Source organism: Nicotiana tabacum, chromosome 9 (assembly GCF_000715075.1).
Source record: "Nicotiana tabacum cultivar K326 chromosome 9, ASM71507v2, whole genome shotgun sequence".
Taxonomy (NCBI): Eukaryota; Viridiplantae; Streptophyta; class Magnoliopsida; order Solanales; family Solanaceae; genus Nicotiana; species Nicotiana tabacum.
In genome coordinates, this window is record NC_134088.1 from 5,549,094 (window position 1) to 5,570,220 (window position 21,127).

Genomic DNA, 21,127 nt, shown 5'->3' on the forward strand with positions numbered 1-21,127 from the left:
ATTCGGATTAAATTTATCGTTGGATGAACTACATTGCTGATATTGCTCCCAAAGAAAAAAGACGATAGGTACAGCTAGGCCGTGAACAACCAACCATCGTACCGTAAAAATTGGATAGGACGGCCGGAATGTCAAAAAAACATAACAGTGCAATATTTACGAATTTTTTACAAAATCTTAGCAGGATTCATTAATTAACATTTTTGGCAACTAAATATTAACATATCATAAAAGCTTCTACTAAATAAAAGTAATCCAGCCGAGAATTACACAAGTACAACCGCAAATGATTAACTTCCTATACTTTTGTTCTAAAATATTAAATTCTGTAACTGAAATAGAAATACTCCCCAGGTCTCAATCCGTTATATTCAAGATACTTGTATTCAATAATTTGAATACAGAAAAAGGTATTACTTGTCTAAAATGGTAGTGTTTTGATATTTCATGTACTTTTGTGTATATTATTTGGAGGTCTTATATATGTATAATATTGGTATAATAATTGTATCCTGATGCTTCAGATATGGTATATTATGTAATTTATTAGCAAGTATATGTAATAATACTTGTATAATAATGGTATCATGAGTACTGTTACGCGGCGTCTTTCGGAGATTTCTTGGAAGGGCGACGTAAGACTAAGCAACTTATGTCAGCAATTGTTGTCCGCCAACTGAGGTCCCCTCCGTACGCTAGACGAGATTGTCAGTGTCGTACGGAAAACTAATGTCAAGAACAATTGAGAGAACAAAAATGAGAATTGAAAGAAAGCTTGATTGCATTGATGAAAGCTATTACAGAAAGGCAACGCGGGTCGAGGGGGAGAGACACCAGTACAGAGAATTGTTTGCTTGCTCGATCCCCCCTAATAATGCTTAAAAAAAATAAACCAAAGTTACATAACTTGACCTATAAAAGTTGTAGGAGCACACTGAACATAAATGAAGTAACACTAATCTATATTTACAATGAAAAGGACTTAGTCTTCTACAAGGTAGAAACAAGTCCGTTGGCAACAATTTTGTCTTGAGCATCAGGGTCTGCGCGCGCATTGATCCCCGAAGGATTTGTTTTACTGACCTATGAATTGGAGATTTTCTAATTCTTTAAACAAATTAAAATGCCCTTTGTTATGTTATTGTTATTTGATGCTCCTAATTGCACACATTTGAACAATCTACTTAAATTTTCCCAATTTAGTATATATGTTTGGTAAACACAAACATACTCCCTCTGTCTCATATTATCAATCGTGATTACTAAAAATAGTTGTCTCAAATTATTTGTCCTTCAGAAGTTCAAGACAAAATTGACAACTTTTTCCTTTTTTCCCTTAGTAATAATTATCCTTGAAGACTACAAGTACCTCAATTATGGATAATTTTATCCAAATACTAATGAAGAAAGATTAAATATTAAGACATGAATAAGGGTAAAGTAATCAAAATCTTATTTTAATTAACTATTTTTTGAGGAGCGTGTACCAGAGAATCATGACAAATAATATGAGACGGAGGGAGTAAAAGTCTCTGAATGGCGTAAATACTAAACATTTACTAAAAGCAACGGTATCAATGAACTTAAAGACCAATAAACGGCAAATTTGAGCAATTTCGAATAACACAAGGACAAATTTGAATGCTTTTCCAAAAATTTTAAAGCAAAATATGCATAGAGCTGGCAATGCTTCAATAAATGAACAGAAATGGACTCAAATCATATTATGTCAAAGTGAGTCATCTTCTTTAGCAATGGTCACTTGCTCTCTATTTATGATTTCCAATCCCAATCTTAAGTGATCAATAGAAAAAATGATTGTCAAATTTGTTTGTATGTAAATGAATAAATAGAAAACTTTGAGTTTAAGGAAAACTTTAAGAACGTAAGATGATCTTTGGTAAGTTTGCTTCTTTTCTATAACTAAATTTGAATCTTGTTCTTCCTTTGCATTTCTTTTTTTGTTGATGATACAAAAAGTTACATTAGGATAAGGACGACGGCTTTTTGCAAGATATGTGGAGAAGAAAAAAAGAGAGAAAAAGAAAAAAGAATGGAATAATTCAAGATTTCCCATGATAAATTAGAAGGAAAAAAAAAAGAATGAGAAGAAAAAACCTATTACTATACACACTAGCTAAGGCTGGAGATGTGGCATATTCTTCATTTGACGAGGAAGAGTTGGTTAGAATTGAATTTTGAGAAGCATTTGGTAAAAGCTATCTAATTCCCAAGTATCAGCTGCTCATCACTTCTCCAAGCTTGTTTCAATTGTATAAGATGAGACCTAATGCTATATTCTTCTACCTGCATTATTGTCAAGTAATCGCATTAGATAATCAAGTTCATCGGACATGGAACAGCAAAATCTACACGCTATTCCGTCCATCGTGTAATGTATTTGGAACAGAGATGGAAAATGAATTAGCGCACGCTTAGAATTAAGATGACAAACACTCCTTACATGAACTATATGTACTATCAAACACTTAGATAACCTTGGCGTAACCGGTAAAGTTGTTGTCATGTGACCAGGAGGTCACAAGTTCAAATCGTGGAAACAGCCTCTTGCAAAAATCCAGGGTAAGACTGCGTACAATAGACCCTTGTGGTCCGGTCCTTCCCCGGACCCTGCGCATAGCGGGAACTTAGTGCACCTGGCTGCCCTAAAAACTGAGCTAACCTCCTAAGATGTTTAAGCTAGACATGGTGGGACTTTACTTTTTGAGTTTCTATAATAGATACTGCACATTTTGTTGGTTACTAGAACCATGAATTTTCATTGTTGGGTAAAAACTAATGCTGATCAATGCAGATCCATAATGACCATAAGTTGTCATCTTAACATGCAAGGAATGAAGAATGAATCTGAACTAAAGTAAAAAAGCAATCTCAGTCCAAATGACAAAAGAAGAAGATCACTATATGGATATGGGAGATGATAAAAGTGATACATCAACTGAGTTGAACTATGATAAAGGCGTTAAATGGAGAAGGGAATAGGACAGGGAGAAGAGAGAAGACTAAGGAGTAGTTGAGATTCTGTAATGAAGGCAATAACTTTATGGGGCCACAAATTTTCAGCCTCACCTGCATAGCTGCTGTTGAGGCCAACAAGGCTTCACATTCGTCCAGCATGGCTCGCTCTTGAGCTGCCACGTCAGCAAGTTCAGAAACCAGGCAGTTCATCCCTTCCACCTGCAAAAGTGCGGAGTGCAAAAATTAGGAAAATTGTTAAATTGTCTGAAACAATTTTACCACAAAAGGAAAAAAAACACACAGTGCAGACAAAATTATGAAGTTCTAAGCAATCAAGATACCAAGTTGAGCCTATAGATTGTTTGACATTCTCCTTTTAGTACTTCAATTGAGGCTATCTTACACAAGAAATAAAATCTACTTTTTAGGTGGATTTTGGCAATTAAGAGTTTCTAACTGTCAGTAAAGGCCAAAGGCAATCTAGAAGCCTAAGCGAAAGAATTTTAAGCCTAATTCTAGAGCATTGTAGTGCTCATCTATAGTTTACTTTTCCATCTGCAACATATCTTGAATAGCAAGAAAGTTAAAAAGAAAAAAAATAGCGAGAGAATCTTTAAATTTTTCCAAGATGCATATCATTCATTCTGTCAAATCAATATTATTTTCAAAAATCGACGCTCAGTATAACACTAGCAGAAAATGTGCAAAGAGAATCTCTACATTTGTCAAACAGTCAAAGTTGCAACTTCTGCTGATCAACAAACTAAAATGATTCTAGCAGAACGTAGCTACCGGCTCTGTTACAGAAAACTATGTGCTAATGACTTTTCTATCTCTCTAATATCAGCTCTCTCACTTCCTTATCTCAAACAACAATTGAGGATTGTACAAAGCCTGATAGTAAAAGACAACACCATTTGGTCCAATTTGCTATTGCATTTTATGTTACTTAAACACTAAAGAAACGGAAAGTAAATTAATGGTAAGAAAGAACAAGAAAAAATAGAACTTAAAATAATATAAGAACTTACCCTAGGCAATATAAAACGCATGGAGGATCCCATTGCCTGCATTACATCAACAGCTGAGCAAACAGCTTCCTTAACACTTTCAATATCACCCTGTAAAAGAGCCAACTCGAATAAGACTCTATGTCTTAGGAATCATTGATCTCAAAACACTAAGTATCAAGTTGCATACCTTTGCTTGTCCAATTATTGGAAGACGGAGAGTGCATGCCTGTAGATCTTGTATAGCATGGGATACTGAACTGGTATGATCCCTTTCAATTGAAGCCCACTCATCAAGGTAGGTGAGCTGAAGCAATCATTTCCAGAAAAAAAATCAGTTTAAACAATAACGCCACATCTACAGTAAGGATCTAAATAGAAATCATATTGTCTACTGAACAAATGAATTTGAGTTTTAACATCAGTTATGCTACAAAAACCTCATACTCCCCTCTCCTTCAACCCCCCTCCTTAAAAGAAAAAATGATATAGTAACATACCATTCTTCTGAACCCTGATTTTCAAACTATATCCAGATACAGAGAAGTCAAATCAGCATAAGGAAAGGAACTACGAAGAAATCTGGAACAGTTAAAGGTAAGACCTGACTACAGACTGTTTCTGTAAGAAAAAATCAAGCTCAAAATTCTAGGTTTAAAAGCTTTCACTATTATGAACAGAAGATATCTAAATTCACATATTCATATCAAACCTCAAGCATTTTATGGGTGTCAGGTTCCAGATAACAGGACGATATCATATAGTACCTAAAAATGGTGCATTCTTCTGGCTAACAAGTGAATGCGTCCTACTCATACCTAATAGTTCAATTATGAGAAGAAACTCATCAGAAAAAGGAGACTACATTCATATGGTGTTCAATGATTTGAACTAAGCCAGAGGAAAATTCATGGAATTCCACATGAAATTCCTGCTTTCCGTCGCTACAAACTTCAACCACAAGCCAATGATTGCCTATATCAAATCCCTTACACAAATGAGAAAAGACAAAAGATGTGGTCTAAACTCAAATCTTCATTTTGAACGGGATCATCCTATGATAAGGAAGTTCTAGAAATCTACAATCCACAGATTTTTCTGGAAAACACTAAAAACATAAAGATTAAAACATCAGGGATGATATTCGAATCATATGTTATAAAGATACATTACCTGTTCATTTAAGACTGCAAAAAGCTTCAACTTCAGCTTCAGCTGTTGGAGTGCAGTTCTCTTTTTAATAACAGAAGCCCATAAATCCGACGTATTCCTCCAGACATTGTACAATGTTTTCTGCACAGGCGGAAATTAAAACTGTCAGTTAAATCATCAAAAACGCAACCAAGTCGCTTATATGATGGGGAAATATCAGAAAGCTCCCAGAGAACATCAAGCCACAAAGATATCAGTCCATGATTCCAACCCCACAAGACATAATTAAATAATAAATTAGAAAGTAAGAAGCCAATATTAGTAAGATAAACGAATGCCAGTTTTTCTATACTATTATAAAAAAAGGGTTTTAATCTTCTGCTTGTGATAAAAAATTCATTAATTATAATCTTTCCCTTCTGTATTACAATTCCAAATAATGTCCATACCGCAGTTGTTTTTATTGGATTTTTCTGTCATGCAGTACTTCTCAGGAACCAAATGAACATTTCCATGCATAAGATCACCATTAACCAATTTAGAAGAAGAGAACTCCGAGAGGTACATGGAATTTTTTTGAATGATTATAAGGTAACTAAAGAAATAAGTCTAAAGGCACACAATGAAGCTTTGCAAGGTAAATAACCAAACCTCTGCTTGAAGTTTCTGCGCGTGCAATGCTGCATCTGACCTGGCATTAGCATACCGCCATTGGAGATGTCTATTATACAATAGCCTCAGCTGATGAACATCTTCTATGTGGTTAGCTGCCTTCTTCCCCTTTTTAATATCTGCAATAAAGCTGAGGACAGAAGTAGAGGTTTTGGGTTGTCTAGATGGACTAGATGGTCTTATCCGAGAAGGACTTGGCCCTCTAGATGGTGTACTTGGGACTGATCTTGTTCGAGATGGACTGACTCCTCGAGATGCAGCGGATGATATAACAGATGCCTTATTCGGTGACGGAAGTCGTGATCCAGGAGCTGAAACAGTCTGAGATCTAGCTACTGGATTCCCTTGTACTGTTCTTTCCAATGAACTCGAAGATGTGGACTTCTGCATTGAAAGTGAACTATCATCTACTGACAGAACTCTACCTTTTACTCTATCATCAGATGATACTAGTGACAGCAAGTCGCTGGAAGATTTTTGCAATGGTGTGGTATAACCATCCAAAGATAATCTCCTCAAGGAAGGCGTGACTCTCAGTGACTAATTGGCTCAATTTTACTATTCTTATCACTCAGATCAACACTTCTGTTCATAGTACCAGATGATACCTTCCCACCCATTCTACTTGGCCATCGATGCTGATCAACTAATCGAGCATTTAAACTATCAACTGGTCTAGAATTCTCTGCTTGATCAGCAGAATTCTTTCCCTTCAATGGACTCCTCCTCCTCTCAGGTGTCGCCTTTCGAGAAGCAGGAGGTGTTTCGCCCTGTTTCTGCACTACATTTGATGAGGGCCTCAAAGTACGATCACATAGAGCATGAGAAACAGGTTTTTCTCTCTTACTTACAGGTAAAGAAAAGGTATCCGACTGAAACGAAACACTGAGACTCCTCATTGTTGAGGGCCACAACGATTCTGGCAATCGATTACCTCCCAACTTTCTGGACAACAATTCTTCCGCAGATGTATCCTGTACAGGTGTTGACGGTCGTGATGTAGTACTGGTAGGTGATGAAGGCGTGGTGGGGCGTTTCCTTTCAGCCGATATGGCTCGTTTAGGCAAGAACATTGTTGATGTAGTAGTTCCAGTTCTTGTGACATTTGGAGAAGAGCAACGTCTAACGCCAGAGGATGCTGCTGATGGAGTAGGTGACCTGTACCTAGAACTAACTTCTCTGGTTCTTGGCCTACGGATGTTTCCATTGTTCTTTTCCAATGTTGAATTCTGCTTCTGTAATGCTACCTTTGATTCATACACATCCATCCAAACTGTCCAAGATTAGACAGCATTGATATAATGATATCCCCTTTCTTATATTAATAACAACTTAAGCCATTCTTGAAAAGCCCAGCTCTCAAGAACCCAACATTAATCTAATGAATTACACACCAATGCCAATAAAGTAAGATCCTTTTCTCAGCTGTAAATCTGCCACAAAAATTCGAGGCTAAAAGTAAGATATACTAAAGATGAAATTAAAGAAGGAATAATTAATATACCATTTGAAAAGAAAAAGGATGATCAAAAGAATACATCTTTACAGGCACCCAGATCTGAAGAAGAATCAATATTAGAGTCCCAGCCAATAAATTGCAAATTCTTGTTTTATAATCACAATGATCAATACTCAAAACCAGGTAGATCAAGCAAATGTCAAGAACTCAATTAAAAGAGGAACCCCTATGCTAATATTTGCCAAATCAGTATTATTATCAAGACAAGAATGTACATTGGCAGGCAGAGAAAAAAATTTAACAATTGTATGCTTGTTAAAGAAAGAGAAAGAGGTTATATTAACCTCTTCCCTCGAAATGGGGAAGTATAGTGGGAGATGGGGTGGGTGTAGGATAAGAAATAGGACTAGAAAATGATGCACAGGACAAGAAAAGCTTCTCTCATTTACATTTTTTCCCCCTTTCTCTTAATTTTTTTTTTTTACTTTTTCACCCGATGTCCAATACTGGAGACCGGATCAATTCAAATTCATACCAAAAAATTCCATTTTGGAGGTATAGTTGATCTTATCACGGACGACTCCATTGGCTTAAACTCGAGATTTCTAGTTAAAAATAAAAATACGAGATTTCTAGTTAAGAATGAAAATATATTTATGTGGACCATAACTTTTAGTTTTTCTTTTTTTCTTTTTGTATCTCTTTCCTTCCCATTCCTAATTTTGCTTTTTCCTTCTTTTTGACCCTCCTCTTTCCCTGTGGCCCCAACAACAACCTTTTATCCCTCTCACGGGAGTGCCATGGTCAGCCAAGCTGGATACGTTACACAGATAGTCACAGCCCTTCTGTCCTGTTCCTTCTCTCCCACACCCAACTCCTTTTCATGAAAGGGAATTCAGTTACACTTAAACTTACACCTAAGGTAGTTTCTCAAAAATAAATAAATTGGATTTATTTTTTATATATAGTAACGGTAGCGTTCAAGTTACTTGTAGGTACCTAATTAATTTCACCGTACCTATTATCTCTCACAAGTACAAGTATCAAATAACTCATTGGAGCATATGCGAAGAAATCAACTTCTAATATTATTTTTTGACTACCTGGGATTTGAACTCCACTTTAATTACGAGGTCATACTTGAATCAACAAGCAAATAAGCCTTCAATCATCTTTTTCAAGATTAACTCCATTTCGGTGCTTTAACTAAATAATAATTAGGTCAATGATTTAAAATTATAATAAAACTTTTGTTTGTTTCCCAATCACAATCCTGCTAAAAGGAATAAGGAAATAATTAAGCAAGCAAATGATAGATAAATATATAGGGTTATGGGGGCGGAAATGGAGGACCACGTGCAAGTAAGATCATTGTCCATCCCCATGAACTCTCAGTATCATAAATGCACTTAAAAAATTATTCATATCTATGTAAAAAATCTATATACATTTCTTTACACTAACAAGCCTACATCGATAAAAGAAGAAATCCAAAAATATATATATTTCTTATGTTGACTATTTCCCTTGTTTAGTGGATTTCAGGAACAAAAACCAATGAAATATTGAGAATATATTGAAATCATAAGGAAAATAGATCTAATAATGTGCTATGGCAGATTTTGTTCCTGATTCTGTGAACATTTGCATTATTCATGTACAGTCATCATAAAGATTGTTCAGAAACTAGAAACAAATTAGTCCAAAGTAGTAGTAGTATTTTTGCCTACAAATAGAAACAGAGTGATGAAATAGAATTTAACACAAAACTCAGTAAATATTTCAAACATATAATGATAAAATAAGATTCTTTTTATTTCTTTAGATATATGAAGTACCACTACATTAGATTCGAGGAAAACATAAAATATGATTTGAAAGTTCAAAAATATTGAACAAAAGGAAGCTAAACAGAAATCTTGATCAGAACCCTAGCAAAATAGAGACAAAAAGGAAGCTAAACAGGAAAAAAAATCCCAAATTTAAACAAAAATGTCTAATTTTCCCTATAAAATTAAAAATCTTAATAAAATTGTCAAAATATGACAAAGAAGATTCCTTTTTAGAATATGAAGTCACACAGCATGAAATTCGAAAAACACGGCAAACAAAGATAAAAATGTTCTAATCCAACTGAAAGTTTCGTTTTTTAATACATGATCATAACCCTAGCAATATAAGACAGAAAAAATATCTAAAATCCAGAAAAAATCCGAAATTTAATTTAAAATTTTCATTTTTTTTGTAAAAAAATATATTCTAATTTCTAAAACAAAAGAAAAATAAGTTCAAAAAATACTGGTTTACATAATCAACGATGAACAAATAGACGCAAAAATGTATTATTCGCAGAGCAAATTCAAACCTTAACAAGTAATTAATTAATCAAACCGACACGTAAGCACTGTTAATCGAAGTCACCGGACGAAAGCCGCTGTTAATTTGCCGGCGAAAACACGTAATCGCGTACGAATTTCAAATACATATATATCACGTGTATATAATATTCGCAGAAAAAATTCAAATGCGAAAAATCAAAACTAACCAGTAATAATTAAATAATCAAACTGACACGTTAGCAGTGATCATCAGAGTCGCCGCCGGACGATAGCCGCCGTTAATTTTCCGGCGAAGATACGTTAATTAACCGTATAATATGGTTGGGGAGAGAGGAGGAGAAGAAAAAGAAGAAGAAGCAGTCGGTTTTTTTTTTTTGGCGCCACCCAATTTTGATTAGTAAAATAGGCCAACAAACTCAAAACTATTTTGTGTATTTTTCTCTTTATTAATAATAATAATAATATAATAATAATAATAATATCATCTTCGGGAATTCCGCGATTTGACGTCTTCTACTTTTCTTTTTCTTTGTTTTCGACTTTAAAACAAAAATTTTCTTTTTAATAACAAAAATAATATTACATATCAAATAGTATTATCACTTCTAGCTCGTACCAGAAATTATTTATATTTGATAGCCGAAAAAGTATGTAAAAGTTATATAATTTTTGTATAGAAAATATTTTTGTATATATATATATATATATATATATATATATATATATATACAAAAAATATATAAATTTTATACAAATCGCTTTCTTTATAGGAGGAAGATGAACTAATTCTTAGCTTTTACATAAAAATCGGCCGAAAATATATTAAGCATATGTATATATGTCAATTCAGAGGCGGAACTAACCTATTAGGTGCAGGTTCGGTCGTATACCTAATCACTTTTGTTTAAATATAGTATTTGTACTAGAAAATTCATTATATATGTATAAATATTTAACTGCGAACCTTGTAACTAAGATGAGCTATGGATTTGGCAAATTCAAAACATAAAAACTTCAAATTCCGCCTCTGCTTCTATCAGTTCAATTGAAACTTCTATCGGTAATAAGAATATTAAAAAGTTTGAATTGATATGCATGAGTTGTGTTTCTCGAGGGTGGACACAATTTTAAAAGAAGGATTCAAAATGAAAAATAAAATAATTAACGTTGTATTGGTCAAAATCTGATCGATTCGATCAAGCTGACCAACACCCCGTCCAAGCAGCGAGGCGGCGAAAGATGACATGGTCTATTCCATATCCCGCACTAATGATACCCGTCGAACCAGAAGAAACAGCGTTTAAGGGACGACCAAGGCAGTCACAGTGTGAAAGAGCGTCAGACCAAATACATAGCAAAGGTTCCATGACTATATATAGTGGGGTAAAACCTTCGGTAAAGGGGGCACGGCTTTTTCACTTCTTTCTCTCTCCCTTGTTCTCTTCTCTATAACCTTCATAGTGAAAAGAAGAACGAAGCAATATCCAAGAAAATATGTAAAATGGTCTCCTCCATTGATTAATGAGGGCGACAATGGGAAAGTTTTAATAATATTGGTTACCTCAATCTCACTTATGCATTATTTTTTCAATTAGTTTATCGATTTGGAGTTTATTATGTTTAACTAAGATTTACCCCTTCATTCTTTTTGATTGATTTGTTTATAAAAATTTCAATATCTTTTGAGTCAAACAAACGTCATCGTAATTATTGTAATTTAGTTACCATTAACAAATTAAGGTTTTTTTTTTTTTTTGGTTCAAGTATTTGAATCCAAACACTACGTGTTTAATTAATTTGGATTTTTGCCATAAAGGTCATTAAGAAAAGTAAAGTATTTTCTTTTGAAGTTTTTATATTTAACATTCGAACTTGAATCTTTTATTTATATAAGAAAAAGTCGTTATCATCACATCACATCATTAAAGGGTACAACTCAAATAGCTAGTATTCCTATTACTTGAACTAAGGATTTTATTTTTGTCAAATCATAGTAGGTTGGCTCAAAGGAAGTGACCAATTCCTTTTCCTTATTAGTTCATCAAAGTTTAATCGATTTGTCTATCGAAAATAACTTATCTCCTTTGATAAGATATAAGTAAAATTTGTGTATATTTTAACTTTTTCAAACGTTACACTGTAAAAATACACTAAATATATTATTATTATTGTAGTGATTTATCAAAGTTTCATTAGCGGTGCATAATGTGGAGTTAATACTTTTTAAAACCTAAAGTAATTGAGATGAGTTTGACAATACCAACTATAATTTATTATTTAAGTGGTGTTTGTCAAACAGGGAGAAGAACATTAACTTATGAAATGAAAGGGTCTTTCAACTTGGAAAGCATGATTCGTGTTATAAATATATTATATTATGGATGTTCATTTAGTACTCCGTTGTAAATAAGCTTCCTGAAGAAGCTTATCCATATGGGACTCCACCGTAAATATGTTTATCTATTTAATACTATATTGGAAATAAGCTTCCTGAAGAAGCTTATCACTTCGGTACCCGGTTATGGATAAACATTACCCCCAATAAAAGTTTATCCATATCGGATATAATAAGCTTATCTTTTCAGTACCCAGTTATGGATAAACATTACCCCCAGTAGAAGTTTATCCATATCGGGTATAATAAGCTTATCTTTTCAGTAACCAGTTATGGATAAACATTACCCCCGGTAGAAGATTATTCATACCGGGTATAATAAGCTTATCCATTCAGTACTCCGTTATGGATAAATATTGCTCTCAGTAGAAGATTATCCATATCTGGTACAGCAGCAACTTACACAGCAGCTTGTAGCAGCTTGTAGTAGCAGCTTACACAGCAGCTTATAGTAGCTTACACTGCAGCTTGTAGTAGCAGCTTACACAGCAGCTTGTAGTAGCAGCTTACAGAGCAGCTTCCTTTCTTCTATAAATAGAAGAGATTTCAGTTCATTATGTACATCAGTTTGAATTCGAATAATATATCAGTTTCTCTCTATACTTGTCTTTACTTTATAGTCTTTATTTTATAACACGTTATCAGCACGAAGCTCTACCATCTCGAGCAAATATTTTGAAAGTATCTGAGGTAATAACTTTCTTTTCCTAAATAATGTCAAATCTTTCTAAACTTGAATTTGTAGCCCTGGATATATCGGGCAAAAGCTACATGTCTTGGGTGCTTGATGCTGAAATTCATCTTGATGCGATGGGTCTGGCAGACACAATCAAAGACAAAAATCAGGCATCAAACCAAGACCGTGCCAAAGCAATGATATTCCTACGCCATCACCTTGATGAGAGCCTGAAAATGAAATATCTTACTGTTAAAGATCCAGTCATACTGTGGAATAATTTGAAATATAGATATGACCATCTGAAGATGGTCGTTTTTCCACAAGCACGATATGATTGGACTCATCTAAGGCTACAAGATTTTAAATCTATCAGTGAGTATAATTCTGCTATGTTCAGAATTATTTCCCAATTGAAGTTATGTGGTGATAATATTGCTCATCATGATATGTTGGAGAAAACTTTCACCACTTTTCATGCCTCGAATATGCTCCTGCAGCAGCAATATCGAGAGATGGGATTTAAAAAGTATTCTGAACTTATCTCACATCTTTTTATAGCAGAGCAACATAATGGGCTATTAATGAAAAATCATGAAAGCCGACCTACTGGTTCTTGTCCATTCCCTGAAGTTAATAAGACGAACTTCCACCAAGCTAAAAGTGGAAGAGGTCGTGGCCCCAGTCGTGGTCATGGCCGTGGTCGGGGAAGGAACCCCAATCATAGTAATAATAATGCACCAAAGAAGCCTCTTCACCACCAGCAGTGGAAAAGGAAGGAACAAAAGCATGAAGCGGTGCAAGCGCCAAATGTAGAAAATGCATGCTATAGATGTGGAGGAAAAAGGGCACTGGTCACGTACTTGTCGTACGCCAAAGCACCTGGTTGAGCTTTATCAAGCCTCCCTGAAGAAGACAGAGAAAAATGCTGAAGCAAATTTTATTTCTGAAGATAATTTAGACTTCATGCATTTGGATGTAGCTGATTACTTTGCACTCCCAGAAGGAGAAACAAGTCATGTAATCGGTGGTGAATCTGTAGAAATGTAAATATTTTAATTTTTGTTATTTGTAATAGATAGTATGGTTATGTAATTGTTGTACATAAAGAAAAATTATGATTTGATAATGATGTTTACTATAATATATCTTATTTATGTCATTTTAAAGAATATGGATAATATTATTAGATCAACTTAAACTCTAGCAGAGTTTGCAAGAAATATACAACCACCAGAAGTAGTTATATTTCATATATCTCTTTGTAATTATATTTTGTTAACCACGAGAAGTGGTATATGTCTATGATCACCGGAAGTGATAATTTTGGCTTTCTATAGTTACAATTGAAGATAAGCTACATAAATATTCTCTATATTAAATGCACGCCTCGATTTGCTCCTGAAGTAGTAAATATTTTAAAAGAGGTTGAGGCATCATAATTTGATGTGATTAATGCGCATTCAGATAATTATGTTCGATTTCCTGAAGGATGAGAACTTTTGATAATATTAATCCATTCCCTGAAGTGAATGTGACAATACTAATAAGTCGGGTAAATATGAACGCGCTCTTGATGTGAATACATTACAATTCACCTCCAGAAGAGTTAATATAATTGAGAGAATATATACTCAATATTTCGTATTTTAAATTTGCTCCTGAAGAAGTAACACAGTTGAAATTGCCTCCTGAAGTGGAAAAATATTATGAAGAAGAGTTTTCGTGTGCTTAAACAATTGTTTTACATTGTTTATTTGATTGTGATTTTCTCTCATGACACTAGCAGTGTCTGAGCAATATTTAATAGTACAAAATGTATCAATAACTCCTGAAGAGCTAAATGTTTGCCTAAAGAATACATGACACCGGTAGTGCCAGATAAATATTAGATTGTGGATAATAAATTAAGGCTCTCGAAGAGCTTATATACAAATATGTCATTCATATTATATGATTATGGTCAAAACATATGTTGTAGTAAACCTGAAGTTTACTAATACAAATGGCTATCATATTGAGACTACAAATGATTGGAAGATTGATAATCTTCATGTTTCCACAATCATAGGGGGTAAAATAATATGTATGTGAGAAGTTACCTGCCTTATTCTTTAATTTGTACTATATCATGTATCACAGTAAACCAGAAGTTTACTAAAGCAAAAGTTTATGCCATAGTAAACCAGAAGTTTACTAAGAGATAGCACATGACATGATAAACTTGAAGTTTTCATTTGCCGTGAGAAGTTACCTGCCTTATTCTTTAATTTGTACTATATCATGTATCACAGTAAACCAGAAGTTTACTAAAGCAAAAGTTTATGCCATAGTAAACCAGAAGTTTACTAAGAGATAACACATGACATGATAAACTTGAAGTTTTCATTTGCCATTTTTAAATGAGCTATTTGAGAATTCAGATAAGCATATACTAAAGAACTAGAAGATTCTTCAGGAATTCTCATGTGTTGCTTGTTCTCATAATGAATTGATTATACCAGCTAAAGTTGGGACTAAGACCCCTGATTCTGAAATATATAAAAGGTGAATATGGGCCCGTTCACCTATCATGTGAACCGCTTATAGGTGCATATATGAGATGGTTACATGTGTAATTATTGTCAACCTGCAGTTTGGCATTTGGAATTGCTTTTCTCGATTAAGAGCATAATTTTCAGATTATGAAATCAAGACAGTTCATCTTGATAATGTTGGTTTATATCCAAGCTGGTTTAGCATTGAATACCTCCTATTAATGTCTAAACCATTGCTTATGAGAACAAAACTTCATGTGTTGGTCTAAGATTTTCTAAATTGCATATAACAGCACTTGTATGCATCAGATCAACAATATATGATAAGTCCTCCCTTCACAATTGGTTTAGGATCAGAAACCAAATATTTTTACCATCTTTTGTTGCGTGGTATATGATTAATTTCTCTACCATAATACACAAAGATATGTTTCCCAAAGATGATTGGGGATATATGTTAGTTTTTCTAACATTTGGGGGATGGAATAAGCAGTTGAAAAATATGCTATATGAATCGAATTATCATGATCCTCACTTAGAAGATAATTCAAGTCGAATGTCAGAAGCATTTGCTGATCTAAAATTAAATATCATATTTCAGCTGCAAATGCTCCTATTAAAATTAAAGTCCCTGAAGGATAGAGTTTACTGTACGCATGAAGCGTGGTAGACCAATCGGTTCCAAAGGTAACAATCCTTGAAAAATAGTAGGAGCTAATGATCAAAATGATCATAATGAGGAGGAAATATGCTCTAGAAGAGCCCACGACATAACATTTCATGAAACTCCCGGAAAAGTTCAGGTACCTGAAAATAAAGAAAGTGATGAGATCTCCACAAGTTATGTCGCTTCGGAACTGACACAAAATGATCGTCGACGATACATTTAACACAATATAGTGCACAATATTGTAAACGATTGTGAGGATCGGACTAGCAGTCTAGACATTTGAAGATGTCGTACCATTTAGATACAAGTCTTAACCTATATGACTTATTTGACTAAATCTATATGAAGATCCTTGAAGGATTGAAAATGCCCGAAGCATATAATTCAAAGTCTTGAGAAATATACTCAATCAAATTATAAAGATCTTTGTACGGTTTAAAGCAATCTGGGCGCATGTGGTATAATCGCCTTAGTGAATATTTGCTGAAAGAAGGTTACATAAATGATGTTATTTGTCCATGTATTTTTATAAAGAAAATGGCATCAGAATTTGTTATACTTGTTGTTTATGTTGATGACATAAATCTTGTTGGAACTCCAGAAGAGCTTCAAAAGGCAATTGAATATCTTAAGAAAGAATTTGAGATGAAAGATCTTGGAAAGACAAAACTTTGTCTTGGTCTGCAAATTGAATATTTAGCAGATAGGATCTTTATCCATCAATCTGCCTATACAGAAAGGGTCTTAAAATGCTTTTACATGGACAAAGCGCACCCATTGAGTACACCAATGGTTGTTCGATCACTTGAAGTAAATAAGGATTTGTTCCGACCTCCAGAAGAGGACGAGGAACTCCTTGGTCCTGAAATACTCTATCTCGGTGTAGATGGTGCACTTATTTATCTTGCTAATGCTAACAAAAGTGGTGCAGATCATATTGGTAATGCAGGTTATTTATCTGATACTCATAAAGTTAGATTTCAAACCGGCAAGTAGGGAATGCATATGATTGAGATCAGTGATTCATTCGAAAAACATGTGGGTTGGAATGTGATAAAAGACCCACAATATTATACAGAGACAATGTTTCATGCATAGCACTATTAAAGGGAGGATTTATAAAAGGAGATAGAACGAAGCACATTTCACCAAAATTGTTCTACACACACGATCTTCAGAAAAGTGGTGACATTGATGTGCAACAAATCCGTTCAAGTAATAATCCAGCAGATTTATTCACTAAATCTTTGCCAACTTCAACTTTTGAGAAGATGGTATACAAGATTGGAATGCGGAGACTCAAATATTTGAAATAAGGTTTTCATCAGGGGGAGTAAAATACGCGATGCACTCTTTTTCCCTTACTAAGGTTTTTCCCATGGGGTTTTCCTTATAAGGTTTTTAATGAGGCGCCTAGCAATGCGTCTTACTAAATATGTGTACTCTTTTTCCTTCACTGGGATTTTTTTTCCAACGTGGTTTTTCCTAGTAAGGTTTTAATGAGGCACATTATCTTTTAATGAACATCCAAGGGGGAGTATTATAAATATATTATATTATGGATGTTCATTTAGTACTCCGTTGTAAATAAGATTCCTGAAGAAGCTTATCCATATGAGACTCCACCGTAAATATGTTTATCTATTTAGTACTATATTGGAAATAAGCTTCCTGAAGAAGCTTATCACTTCGGTACCCGGTTATGGATAAACATTACCCCCAGTAGAAGTTTATCCATATCGGGTATAATAAGCTTATCTTTTCAGTACCCAGTTATGGATAAACATTACCCCCGGTAGAAGATTATCCATACCGGGTATAATAAGCTTATCCATTCAGTACTCCGTTATGGATAAATATTGCTCTCAGTAGAAGATTATCCATATCTGGTACAGCAGCAGCTTATCCATTCAGTACTCCGTTATGGATAAATATTGCTCTCAGTAGAAGATTATCCATATATGGTACAGCAGCAGCTTACACAGCAGCTTGTAGCAGCTTACACAGCAGCTTGTAGTAGCAGCTTACACAGCAGCTTATAGTAGCTTACACTGCAACTTGTAGTAGCAGCTTACACAGCAGCTTGTAGTAGCAGCTTCCTTTCTTCTATAAATAGAAGAGATTTCAGTTCATTATGTACATCAGTTTGAATTCGAATAATATATCAGTTTCTCTCTATACTTGTCTTTACTTTATAGTCTTTGTTTTATAACAATTCGCACATTATTGACTAGAATATATGATGATGCTAAAAATTGCAAATAAAAATTTCAAAAAAGAGTTTTTCAAAAACCAAAAAGTGATTTTGACCACTTTTTCAAAATTTTCAATTTTTTTTCCCACTCATAAAACCACAAATATTTTTTCAAGTGAAATGCACGTCCAAATACTATTTTTCAACTTAACTCCAAATACTATTTTTTTCTTTAAAAATTATAACTTTTATGTCCAAACTCCTACTTAGTTTTTTCCTTAATGAGCCAACTTTTCAAGTCAAATATATATAATCTCGAGTTAGTGATAACCCTATTTCATATACCGTGAATGTACGTATACGAGACGGGAGGAACTAGAGTACTATGAGTTCAGACGAACTCAATAACAGTTGTTTAGATTCTGTATTTGTATTGAAAAATTCATAAAATATGTACAAATATCAATTATGAACCCAACAACTAAGACAAACTCTGAACTTAATAGTAAATTCATAACCTATAAACTTTAAATCCTGACTTCGTCTCCGAATCAGGAGCTGAATAAAACATTGCTCGTCCTCGAGCAATCAAACTACACTTTATATAGACACGATCTTTTTAAACAATTCTCCTAACTTATCATACCAAGAATATTTAAAATAGACTAAGCACAAAAGCGTAACATCTTCACCTCAAGATTTGACTCACAAGTACCACGCATTATTCAAAACTCACCCACTTACTCTGACATAGAGGTCAAGTATCACCTTTCCTTCATGAATCAAGCGCCCTCACACAAAAAAAGAGAGTAGTTCCACACAATAAAATTTAAGAACACTTAGGCACTCAAGATAGAAAGAATTCACTCACTCTTAGAAATAACATCATATGGCACAAAAGATGCACCATAGGCTTGCCCGTAATGTACTACTCTAGTAATCGATCTCATTAAATATAGGATCAAGTATGACTTTAATTGGTTGTAATGTAGGTTGCAGGTCAGGTAAGATACATGTAGATATAAGAGTGATTACACCTCCCTAAGCACTTTAATACATACATTTTAACATTTAAAATCCCACACTTATGTCAAACCATAACTCTACCTTCACATCGATATATATTAACTCCATACTTCTTTCCAACACGCATAAAATAACACAACTAAAATAGCATAGAAAATTACCCAAATAGTCTCTTCACCCCACACTTAAACGTATATTGTTCACAATGCACACTCATAAATACAAGAGGATAAAAGAAACTCCCTGGTAGGCCATAGGCCGAAGCATTAGCAGCTCATGGGATAAAGAAAATTCTCCCAGGTTCTTTGTGCGGGCATCCTACAGCTCATGGTTATGTAATTGTTGTACATAAAGAAAAATTATGATTTGATAATGATGTTTACTATAATATATCTTATTTATGTCATTTTAAAGAATATGAATAATATTATTAGATCAACTTAAACTCTAGCAGAGTTTGCAAGAAATATACAACCACCAGAAGTAGTTATATTTCATATATCTCTTTGTAATTATATTTTGTTAACCACGAGAAGTGGTATATGTCTATGATCACCGGAAGTGATAATTTAGGCTTTCTATAGTTACAATTGAAGATAAGCTACATAAATATTCTCTATATTAAATGCACGCCTCGATTTGCTCCTGAAGTAGTAAATATTTTAAAAGAGGTTGAGGCATCATAATTTGATGTGATTAATGCGCATTCAGATAATTATGTTCGATTTCCTGAAGGATGAGAACTTTTGATAATATTAATCCATTCCCTGAAGTGAATGTGACAATACTAATGAGTCGGGTAAATATGAACGCGCTCTTGATGTGAATACATTACAATTCACCTCCAGAAGAGTTAATATAATTGAGAGAATATATACTCAATATTTCGTATTTTAAATTTGCTCCTGAAGAAGTAACACAGTTGAAATTGCCTCCTGAAGTGGAAAAATATTTTGAAGAAGAGTTTTCGTGTGCTTAAACAATTGTTTTACATTGTTTATTTGATTGTGATTTTCTCTCATGACACTAGCAGTGTCTGAGCAATATTTAATAGTACAAAATGTATCAATAACTCCTGAAGAGCTAAATGTTTGCCTAAAGAATACATGACACCGGTAGTGCCAGATAAATATTAGATTGTGGATAATAAATTAAGGCTCTCGAAGAGCTTATATACAAATATGTCATTCATATTATATGATTATGGTCAAAACATATGTTGTAGTAAACCTGAAGTTTACTAATACAAATGGCTATCATATTGAGACTACAAATGATTGGAAGATTGATAATCTTCATGTTTCCACAATCATAGGGGGTAAAATAATATGTATGTGAGAAGTTACCTGCCTTATTCTTTAATTTGTACTATATCATGTATCACAGTAAACCAGAAGTTTACTAAAGCAAAAGTTTATGCCATAGTAAACCAGAAGTTTACTAAGAGATAGCACATGACATGATAAACTTGAAGTTTTCATTTGCCGTGAGAAGTTACCTGCCTTATTCTTTAATTTGTACTATATCATGTATCACAGTAAACCAGAAGTTTACTAAAGCAAAAGTTTATGCCATAGTAAACCAGAAGTTTACTAAGAGATAACACATGACATGATAAACTTGAAGTTTTCATTTGCCATTTTTAAATGAGCTATTTGAGAATTCAGATAAGCATATACTAAAGAACTAGAAGATTCTTCAGGAATTCTCATGTGTTGCTTGTTCTCATAATGAATTGATTATACCAGCTAAAGTTGGGACTAAGACCCCTGATTCTGAAATATATAAAAGGTGAATATGGGCCCGTTCACCTATCATGTGAACCGCTTATAGGTGCATATATGAGATGGTTACATGTGTAATTATTGTCAACCTGCAGTTTGGCATTTGGAATTGCTTTTCTCGATTAAGAGCATAATTTTCAGATTATGAAATCAAGACAGTTCATCTTGATAATGTTGGTTTATATCCAAGCTGGTTTAGCATTGAATACCTCCTATTAATGTCTAAACCATTGC

General features: G+C 33.9%; 1 protein-coding gene across 1 annotated transcript; it reads right to left on the minus strand.

Moving 5' to 3' along the window:
• Positions 1-1,896: 1,896 nt before the first annotated feature.
• On the minus strand, positions 1,897-10,003 carry LOC107769131 (AUGMIN subunit 8). The gene is given in 8 exon segments (XM_016588313.2): positions 1,897-2,307; positions 3,091-3,198; positions 4,011-4,100; positions 4,180-4,296; positions 5,163-5,282; positions 5,793-6,347; positions 6,350-7,246; positions 9,818-10,003. Coding segments are annotated over 7 exon segments (1,806 nt in total). The 5' UTR covers positions 7,082-7,246; positions 9,818-10,003; the 3' UTR covers positions 1,897-2,223.
• Positions 10,004-21,127: the final 11,124 nt, after the last annotated feature.